This window comes from Meleagris gallopavo, chromosome 22, assembly GCF_905368555.1.
Source record: "Meleagris gallopavo chromosome 22, MGAL_WU_HG_1.1, whole genome shotgun sequence".
NCBI lineage: Eukaryota > Metazoa > Chordata > Aves > Galliformes > Phasianidae > Meleagris > Meleagris gallopavo.
Window position 1 is genome coordinate 5,607,624 of NC_139425.1, and position 10,973 is coordinate 5,618,596.

General features: G+C 44.2%; 1 protein-coding gene across 2 annotated transcripts; it reads left to right on the forward strand.

The window, feature by feature from the left end:
* The first annotated feature begins 122 nt into the window (after positions 1-122).
* On the forward strand, positions 123-7,135 carry FITM2 (fat storage inducing transmembrane protein 2). Of its 2 annotated transcripts, none has more exons than XM_019622076.3 (2): positions 123-386; positions 2,117-7,135. In XM_019622076.3, exons 1-2 carry the CDS (start codon positions 214-216, stop codon positions 2,757-2,759), a joined length of 816 nt encoding a protein of 271 aa, XP_019477621.2. In that variant the 5' UTR covers positions 123-213; the 3' UTR covers positions 2,760-7,135. The 2 variants fall into 2 exon arrangements, with proteins under 2 accessions (XP_019477621.2, XP_085097767.1); XM_085241641.1 differs by lacking the exon at positions 123-386 and adding an exon at positions 839-1,567.
* Positions 7,136-10,973: the final 3,838 nt, after the last annotated feature.

Sequence of the window (10,973 nt, forward strand, 5' to 3'; positions counted from 1 at the left end):
CGTGCCCCCTCAACGCTTTAACGCGGCGGTCCGGCAGGAGGCGCCCGCATGCACTCATCCACTCCGCGCATGCGCACACCCGCTGTTTCCGGCTCCCTCATGGTCAGGGCCCGGCGGGCGCCCTCGGGCGGCGGGCGCGGCTCCGCGTGACGCGTACGGCGGCCGGGAGGAGCCGGGAGGAGCCGGGAGGAGCCGGGGGGAGCGGCGGCCGCTATGGAGCGCTTGGAGCGGTGCGCCCGCTGCCTGCGGGCCCGGCTGGTGACCGCGGCCGTGCGCCGCCGGCTGCCTTGGTTGCTGCTCGGCCTCGTCTTCCTCGGGTCCGCCCTCAAGGACGGCGATCTGGTGCCGGAGACGCCCATGCAGAACAAACGCAACGTGCTCAACGTGTGAGCGGGGCCGGGGCTGTGCGGGCGGGCGCTGTTCCGGGTGGGGAGCCGGGGTCCGTGCTCGTGGTGGGCCGGGACGGGTGGGACAACGCATCAGCTGGCTCCTTCTGGGATTTGGGTGAACTGACGGTTACCGAGATGGCCCAGAAGGAAGCGAACAGGCAGGACGTGTTGTGGCTTCCTGTAGGGGCAGCTCGGTACCGCTGTGCGCTATGCGGGCTGTGTCACGCAGCGGCTGTTCGCAGCTCCGGGCGCGTGGCACCGCGCTCAGCGGGCACAGCGGCACACAGCGCTGCCGGCCGACTCCTTCGTGGCTGTCTTTGTGCTGCTTCGGTTTGAATTTGTCGCTCGGTGACGTCTGGCAGCCTCTGAGTGTGATTGGAAAGAACAGTTGGAGGAACACGGATTGAGTGGGATGGACGGTACGGTAAAACACGCTGCCGTGTCGTGTGCCTTTCAATATGGGAATTTGGCAGCACTGATGGGTTCTGAAGTTGTTTCCCCCCCAGATGTCTTGCTGCTGGTTTGCTGACAGCAGCCCTGTTAGCAGCCTTTTTGGCTTTTGAGTTTCTCAGCCAGACGAGAACTTTATTTTCTGTTGCTATTCCATGCTGGCAGCTGTAATTGCTGCTGCCTTTTCTCTTGTAAAGTGAGGATGGCACTCCCCAAAGCTCTGGGCAAGGCTTTTGTTGGGAGCCTAATGAAAATGCAAAGCTTTGTTAGTGCTCCTTAGATGCAGAAGTAATACGTGAAAACTGTGTCTGTAACTTGCGTGCAGACCTAGTTTATTTTTCAAGAAACAAGAAGGGTATGCAGGGGGGCTGCACAGTTCCTCTTTGCTCCAGTTGGTAGGAAGCAGGCTGCGTTGGAAGGTGCTGGTGGGAGACAGAAGGTTGGAGGCTTTGGTCTCTTTGCTCATTTGTACCCGCTGTGTTGTAAGATCTGAAAAGATTTCTCTTAGTTGGGCAATACTGGCAGAACTAATTAGGCAATGTCTTGCTAAATAGGATAGCTGCACATCGTCAGCTTGTTTCCAACATCTTATAGACGTCACAACAAAAATTGTCAAGGCAGGGAGTGCATTTTGAGGCGTGGGAATTTGTGTATGCCAAGGAGGGCTGAAGAGACAGCGAAGGAGTGGATGCTACTATGAAGTTATGCTACTTCATTGATTTTATGAGGTGAGAGTGGAGGAAAAGTGTCTTAAGCTGATTGGAGAAAAGAGACATCCTTTTTCTGGGGTACCTTACTTAGTATGAAGAGGGTAAGGTTGTGAAAGGTTGTAAAGCAAAGTTTATTTGAGATGGAGGGGGAGGGGAAGACCAAGGGTCAGGGTGGCAAGCCGAGAATATTTTATTTGCAGCTTCTTTTTGAGTAAGGCAAAGTTGAGTGGGTTTGTAGGGTAAAGGCAATTGCAAGAACTGTACTGTGAGTCAGCTGAGAGCCTGAATGAGGCTGTAAGTCTGAAGGAATGCTGCTTGGCAAACAGCTGAAGTGCCTAGTGAAGGAATTATTCAGGTTTGAGACCCAAGAGAAACAATGGGAGGAGGGTTAAAATTTTAGCTGTGCTTGACTTTGAGGGCAGGAATCATAGGTCTAATTTAGACAGCTCTCAGTAGTGACCTTGAAAGGCTGCTAGTTCAAGCACTGCCACACACCCCCAGCTCCCTCCTCCAGGCTCCTATGAAATTTCACACGTGCATGTTTCTCTCTTGGCTTTTCTCTGGCAGATATTTTGTCAAGGTGGCTTGGGCATGGACGTTCTGGCTTCTGCTGCCTTTCATTGGAGTCACCACCTACCTGTTTGCCAAGAGCAAGTTCCTCTACGGCCCCACAAAGAGCGTTCTGGCAGCTCTGCGGCGTCTCAGCACGCTGCTGGTGGGCACTGCTGTCTGGTATGTCTGCACTGAACTCTTCATCTATATCGAGAATCTCACCGGCACGTGCTCTACCTTGACTAAACTCAGTGAGCCTCACCAGCTCTATGCCACCAAGCAGGAGTGCCATCGGAACAACGGGATCTGGAATGGTTTTGATATCTCGGGGCACTGCTTTCTGCTCTCATATTGTACTCTCATGATTGTGGAGGAAATGGCTGTGCTGGAAGGCTTGTCCATAGACCGGAGCTCAAGACTGCGTGTTGTTATCAACGGCCTGTTTGTGTCCTTGTGTTTTCTCACCGTGATCTGGGTGTTCATGTTTCTATGCACTACTGTGTATTTCCACAATTTCAGTCAAAAACTTCTTGGTGCACTGATAGGTTTGGCAGCTTGGTATGCAACATACAGAGTTTGGTACTTGAAACCTTTTTCTCCTGGACTACCTCTCCCAAATATACCTTTGAGTTCAAAGAAATACAGTTATAGCCGATAATTTTTTTTAATTTTGGATTTTTCTTTCAGTGCCAGAGTAGTTCAGTACAGGCATGGTTACAGGCTTATCCACCATAAGGAGCAAGGTAATGGGCTGGAGAAAACAGCCTTTACTGGCTGATGGGAGGTGATAATAAAGTTTGTTCTCATGATAAAAAAAAAATTGGTACTGGAAAAGGTTTGGTCTTGGCTAGGAGTTACTGGCAAAGAAATACAAAGTTGGATTTGTTTCTTGTATTAATAAATAGAGGAACAGATCTTCCAAAACTGACAGAGGCCTTTGCACTTTAAGACCTTAACTGACCTTAAGTTAATTCTCCCTCTTTCTATCTATTTTTATCAAAGTACCAGGGATGATCCAGATGTCTTTTTTTTTTTTTTAATACTCCTACTTATTCTTTCTTAGAGGAGGTCTCTCCTGATGACTGCTGCTAACTATTGCAGGAGACTTTAGCCATCAGTGTTCATTTGGTAAAGTAGTATGAAGCTCAATTGCGAAATGCTAACATCTCATGTTAGCAGGTATTAAATACACCTAACAAGGGTTTGTGGCAGGTATTAAATACACCTCACAAGGGTTTGGTGTATGCGTGTTCTGCAGCAAAGAGAATGAATCTGAGATATAACAGCTTAAGCAGTCTGTGACTTGAAATTGATACCTGTCTTTGGAAAGGGAACTCTTCAGTAACAAGTCTTACCTTTCTCCTTGCATGAAGTAGCTGTAATCATGTTTTGTAACTGTATTCTAGACACAAAAAAATCTCAAGTCTATTGAGAGAGTTGGGTGTTTGTTTTTTTTTTAATCTTACACATTTAGCACCATAAAACTATGAGTACTTTCTGGTATGTTTCTTCCAGAACAGCGAAATTCCGGTGTTATGAACATGTTAGCTTACCTTGCTCAGTAGCCTGCTTGGTATTGAATGAAACTTTATCCTAAGAGCTGCAAAGCAGTTTGCTTGAAGCAGTATTTGTTTTGTTTATCAATGAATGTCAATAAGCTACTTAATTTTGATTGCACACATAGTTGTGGCTGCTTCTGATGCGTTTTGAAACCCACTACTGAATATAACACTAATATAATTCATTGTATAATGAATAGGTATGACATTGGATGGGTTTACTCATTGTATCAAACATTTAGCATAGTTTTTATCTTGCGAAGCTTTTTATTAGGTTTTATAAAGGTTTGCTCGTGTTGCAGTTGCACAAAACTGGTGTGATGGTTGCAGTGTAGAAAAAGACAGTTGAAGAGGTTTGTAGGCACAGCTGTAGTGTGAGAGGGGACAATCTGTCTGCAGCATTTGGCTCCAAATTGATTGTTTTGTTGAACAGAATATGATGCAGCGTAGTCAACCTTGGCACATTTTTGTTGTGGGTTTGTTTTGTTTTGTTTTTACCATCTCTACAATTCTTCTTCAGCAAATGAGTGGAAGTATTTGCAGTAGTTACAGCGGCGTTAATTCCATGTTTGTGGCTTGCCTCTGAGGAAAGCTGAATTCCCTTGACTTCCCACTCTGTTCAGTGCCAAACCTGAGTTGTTTTGCAGCATCAGAAAGTGGAGATGACCATGCAGAAAAGCTTTTTCAGGAGCTGAAGTATTTTCTATCAAGTTCCTCCTTTTGTCTTTGCAGTAAATTGCCTTTAAGCTGACTCTTTGGGAAATTTGCACTGATCAACTCATATTGGGTTTAACTAAAAATATATTTGAACAATGCAGATTCATTTGCAGTCCTTCTTTTGATGTACTGTAAGCCTGCTCCCTCTTGAGTTAAGCTAGGCTGCAAGCCACTTTCATCGTGAAAAAGGATTATATACCCAGAAGGTTTTCTGATTCATTTCATTAGATTTAAGTTTCTATTTTAGGTTATCTTTATGTAACTTTGCTACATAGACTAGGCCTGCTACCAAAAAATGCAGTTTATTTAAGCCGACAGGCTTGCTGATGTTATCTTCAGTTCCACAGATGTTTTGTGCAATCACTGCATCAATGTTTCTCTGTGCTTCGGATTAGTGTCACGCAAACTGGTTATTATGGAAATAATGTGGGCCATGGCTATTCTCAAACTGTATTTAAATGATGATAGAAAAACAGTTAAAATTCCAGTGTTTGTGTCTTTGTGGGTGTTTCTGGAGTCTGTAAAGGTACTTTTGTTGTTCTTCACTTCCCTGAATTATCCAGCCTCCCAGATTTTTTTACTGAGATACAGAATTATCAGTGACAGTCTGAGCACACAGCATTTGAATAGATTAACATGGCACACGTTCTCAAAAATAAAGGGTTTAAAAACAACAAAAACACCTGACAGTATTCCTAACGTGTGCCTTGCAGTTGATTACATAGACGTGAACAGTTGCTCTTTGTAGCAAAGTGAAAGCCTAATCCACTGAAATAGATGGAAAAGTTCCCATGCAGTAATACTCCTTATGAGTTTGGCAATCCTGCACAACGTGTTTCTCAGAGACCACGTGCCAGCTGTTAGCTTACAAGGTTTCCTTGTGCTTCAGGCCTCTTCTTGGTGTCTTTTGGCTTTCAGTTAACTGGAAATCAAAATTGCCAATTTTCTGCTCCTGCATTTCCTCCCTCCCTCCCTCCCTCCCTCCTTCCCCCAAATAAACTTCTATCATTAAAATAAAAACGTGGCCTCTCTATCACAGACTTGCAGCAAAAGAGAAACGGTAGGAACAGCTGGATGTGGTGCTTCCTATCAAACTGCAGATCCTTTATTTCGGCTGCCAACAGTTACTGTTAAATTGTATTCAGAAGAAAGTATAACATTTTAAAGGTAAATGAGGTCTGTAGTGGATTCTAAATGTAAGCAACTGTAGTCATGTGAAACACAGGGGTTGGCTGGTTGGTTTTGGTTGGGTGTTTGTTTTGCTTTTTTTTTCCTTTTCTGCATTATTGTTAATTTCAGATTCTGCTCCCCTTCTTCTGCAAAGCTGTCTTTCCACACCTGTACAATTATTGAGGGGATTTTTCTCTCCAACATATTACTGACATAGCACTGAAATGCACACAATGAAAAATTAGCAAATATACATGAAAGTGTAACTGACGTTTGGCCTGACTGATGTGTGTGAGGCAGTTCCTGCTCTTGGTGCCTTAGACATTCTCCTCTGGTAGGGCTGATAAAGAGGGGAGTTTCATCTAGAATTCATTCATTGGAATGAATTCATTGGAAAGTTTACGGATTCGTTTTGCTCCTGGGACCCGTTCACATGTTTGTGTCACAGGAGGCAAAGCCAGGCAGATGGGAAAGCTCTTCTGTAAGATCCATTGGAGTGTTCAGACTTCAAACGTACCTGAAACTGATGTTTGGATTCTTCATGAGAGTTTTTGCTCAGAGCAGACGTGCTCTGTGAGCGCTTCACTGGTCGTGGAGCAGCTGAAATAATAGAATCTCATTTTCTGTTTTGATGCGTGGCAATTTATGGCAATGTGAGAAACACCCAGTCATACCCTATGGTGCACTTTAATTGAAAAACTGTAGGGGATGCTGTGATATATTAAATGTCTTGGAAAATCAGCAGTTAGTTCCGAATACAAATTTGTGGTCACTTTTCTCAGGAAAATAATGCCCAATAACACTGCTCTGGAGCTCAAAGCAAATCCCTGCAGCTCCTCAGCCTTTTCCAGCTCCTTGCTTATCTCTGTTCACTCAAACCCATTTCCTAGAGTTGTCTTTTCATAGCTTCATCTCCTCTCCTGGACTGCAGAATTAGTAATAGCTCTTTACCTCTGCTTAAAAGCATGCTTTCTCTCTTTTTGTCTTCTCCTCCTTTAACTGTTCTGCCAAAGCTTAAGGTGAAATAGGCTGCTGTGGTTCCCAACTCATAGTGAACCATTGCTAAAGGGAGCTGGTCAATCACTGTGATGGAGTTTAGCTGGGAAAGAGAATATGCCTCACTTATTGAAGCAGGACTGCCTGATGTGTTTGAACTCATGGAAGCAAATAAAGCACCTTAGTGCTTTAGGGATACAGTGAGAATACAGAGATTACAAGTTGGACAACCAGAAATGCAAACGACCATCAGGATGGATTGCAGTCCCTGAAATTTCAGGTAACTGTGTTGTAACATTTGATCCAAGAGGTCTGTTAATGTATCTGCTGGCTGTCACAAAACACAAGCAATATCATGTGCCTTGTAACGACTTGAACAACTTTTCTGTAAAGCTTTGGAGCTGTGATATGGCACAGGGATTAAGATGAAGAGCCTTTCAGGAGAGCTGACTGTTAAGGGAAAGAAGTAGTCATAAAAACGCTCTTTCTCAATCATGCATTTCCTGAAGAAGGTCTGCAGTTGTAGTGCATGTTTTCCTAGTATTGTAAGGCTGAATGAAGAAAAGCTTGGAATAAAAATAAATACAAATGACTTTATTTCTTATTTCTGAAGCATTTTTCTTTGTTCATTCAAGGTCCATTTTGCAGTTTTAGGTCACATTCTTTCCGTGATGCAATTTAATGCATTTAATCTGTGGGAAATGTTGTTGATGTCAGAGCAATAAATAGACATATCCTTATTGTAAATGTCATCTCTCTTCTGAAATCTCTTCCTCAATCCTATTCTGTTCTGTAAGGCGTCCTCTGTGGTGTGAGGACCAGGAGGAGCTGCAGCCCAGAGGTTGCACACAATGCAAGTGTATCAGTGACAGGCTGATGGGATCGTGACTCAGTGTTGGAGAAAAGTCAGCTAAATGGGTTGCGACTCAAAATAGTTGCCTGTGGCAGAAAGAAAGCATGCAAAATTAATTGAAAATAAAGACGATACAAATGCCACAAAGCCTGTTTGGTTTCTGTCCAAATATATGAATGGTTGCACTCAAACCCAGCAGGATTGTGCTGGTTCTGAGTGTCACTCAGGATCTGCCCTGAGTATTTTTGCAGATGATGGAAGCAAGCAGTGATTTAAAATATAGCTTGGTAGACTCAGTGGTTGGGTGTTATTTTAGATCACAGCTTTTCTCACTACTGCACCATTATTCCAGCTTTCTTTTAGTTTTCTTTGAGTCCAAAAATCCTCCATTTTGCTCTTCTGTAGTGATTGGCTCTTAGGTCAGGGAGCGGAAGGAAATCGCTTTTGGTAAGTAAAAATAGAAGACTGTTCTAGGAGGTGTGCAGTGGAGTGACATTACTTTGGGATGCAAAGAGTATCCGTGAAGCAGCTCGGAACTGTGTAAAGTGCTCACCCCTCACCCTATATGAAGTGCCTGCAGAACTCATACACGCCCTCACACCCAGTTACACTCCGTTCTGATTGCAAAGTAGCTTTATTTGGATAACCACTGCAGCTAAAAAGGATTTGGGTCGCAGGAGAGATAAGGTACTGTTAGGAAAGAGCTGAGAGAGCAGGCAGTGAAAGCAGGGGGATGGACAGTGTTATTTTTATCAAAAAGCTTTCAGAGTTGTCAGTTGATCTATGCTGTTAGATTTTTAGCAAGACTTTCTTCTCCATTCCTCTGCTGCTCTTTCTCAGAAGGTGGAAGTGGGAAGTGCTTTGCTGGTGCAGTTCCACAGCCCATGGGCTCCTGACGACAGAACTGTCCCTGTGGATGTGCTTGTGTGCCCTCAGCCCAGTGTCGGGGCAGGGAAATGGGACATCCAGAAGAAAGTGAAGGAGTAGAGTGGTAGAGAGGAGCAGAGAAAAGGAGAACTTAAAGTAGGTCGTTGTGCATAGGAAAAAGACAAGAAAAACAGCACTGCAAGCAGTGAGGGGAGGTTGGTGCATTACTCATCAATACTGTTCAGCACTGCAGCCAAACGGAAATAATTTGCTTAGGCAGTGGCAAATGCCCTGTGCACATACAGCTCTGCCTGCAGCACTCGTGTATCTGCAGCCCCTGCTCTGCCCCACTCCTGCTGCGTGCCTTTGCTGCAGTGACAGACATCTGTGTTCTGACAGAGCGATTGTTCGTCTGAATTATTTATGGCATATGTGGTATTCTTTGTTTCGCCGAGGCATTTAAAGCAGACTGTTTTCTCTGTTTAATCCTTCAGAGGAAAGCGTGTAAAATGGAGAATAAAAGATAATGGTAGTAAATGTCATTTGGGCACATTAAGAAATCAGCATGAGGGGGGAGAAAAGGAAATTTGTTTCTCATGAATGTGCTTTATTTGAGAATACAACTTCAAGGCTTTCTGCTACTGCTTAAAACCTCAGACCCAGTGTTGGAAATGGCTTCTGTCTGAAACCACTAGGATTTAATCAGTGAGGCCTTGCTTTAAGAAATAGTTTAAGGAAGTTATGGGACCATAATGAATGAGTTTGGTTTTGATCTCGATGACAGTGAATATATCAGTGTTTGCACAAACTGCTCTTTTCTGTTTGCCATTCTCAGGTGCAGAAGTCCTTAATTTATTCTAACAGCAGAAATACCTTCCTCTTGCTTGAAGGAGCAGCTCTTACACCAACCTCTCTTCAGCTGGGAGATGAAAGCTCCTAGCCTCCAGTTGGGTGGTAAGGATACTTTTTCATCCAGAAACACAGCAAGACTCAGTAATTAATCGCCTACAGGGCCGCAAGCCGGGCACTAGGTAATCTTAGCCCTTGATCTCGGTTTCTTTGGCAACTTGTGACAGGCAGACTTAGGCTGTGTGCTCTGTTCTTTGTTCTCTGACAAGCTTTGTTTTGAAAACTGATTCTGCATGAAGAGGTCTTCCCCACGCCTTGATAAGCAGAGGGGAAGGCTGTCAGCCAGGCGTAGTACTGACCACATACATTCTAATTTTATTAATTGATTCTTTTGAGCAAAACCTGTAGGAGTAAAACGATTTCAGAAACCATAGTTTTACAAACATGACCACTGAGAGACTATTGAAAAGGAGGCCTGGGAGAGAAGAAGTGATCATTGTATGCTGGGTACCCACAGCTCACTCAGTGTCATGGAGCTCCATCTGAGGTGTTCAGAAGGCTTTGGATTTGACAAATAGTGACTTATCTTTTCCCCTCTTGTAATTACAAGTTCAGCACTTTAGCACATGTTAAGGTTTTTACAGCCTTTAGGAGCCTAAAGCATGATTGCTTCTAAAGCTAAGAGATTTTGAAGGCTAGAAACATCTTCACATACAGGGTGAAGAGGTTCCTCAGTGCTAGGCTGGAACTTGGTGCATGAAAGGGATGGAGGGCTGTGAATGGGGCTGGATCAGATGCACAGGAATGTGGTGCAGGATGATACAGCACAAGTCGTTCGTTCTGTCTCATGCAGCTACGGCAGTGCATCAGTGATAGCAGGCTGCCACAGAATTGGTCAGCAGCAAATTGTAAGGTATCCAACAGCAGGTGTTTGCTGCAAACAAACCCTGTATCTAAAGGTACCTCAGCTTCCAGCCTTACCCCTTGGGTGCTGCTGCCCACCCCTTGCTGAGAGCAGAGCATAAAGTTCTGGAGTAAGAAAATGGAGTTTTGCTATCATTTTCATGTTTTTCTGTATAGAAATTGCCTCAGGCAAAGACCATTGGGCCACTGCCAGGCTTATGGAGTGTACAATGGTTCTCCAATTTTAAATGAAACTAATGGAAAGGAGAAGAATTGATGAGGCTTAGATCAGCTAGAGAGAAAACAACCTTTTATTATGACAGCCTGTAATCACCACAGGGCTACTTCATAGTAAGTCACTAATCTGGATCAATTGGGGTGGTGACATTCATCTCCTGGTTCATTTCAGCATGGTCCTTAACATCAGTCCAGCCTCTGCTGTCACTGTAATTGCCTTTTATCGCCCTTGGAGATTGCTTTTCCCTGGAGAAAACTTGTGATATTTTTTCATTTCCAAGGTAGGGAAACAAGGCTCAGCAAGAGAGAATTACACTGTCTTCACTGATTTTTCTTTTATATGCTCCGAAACAAAGGCTAGTCTGTGAGCAGTACTGATCAGCCTGTACAAAACTCATCACCACAGCATCTGTGGCTTTCCAGCAAAGCATGAAGCAATATAACAGTCAGCTGTCTGAGCTTGGTCTGAGCTGACTCGTGCATTGCTCTAGATATTGGCTTTGCCTGGCATTCTTATAACAGCTGAGTTATAACAGAGTGCTCTGCAACAGAACAAGCACCTATTTTGTCCAGTGTTTTTATTTGCTCGGTGGGAGTATTTGTTCTTGTTCTTTCTGAGTTTTGTAGCTTTTTAGCCCGATTACAATTCCTTTCTACATTTGGTGTGTATATTTAATTGGCTCTTGGAGATCACCAGGGAATGTGTCTGCAGAGCAGCTTA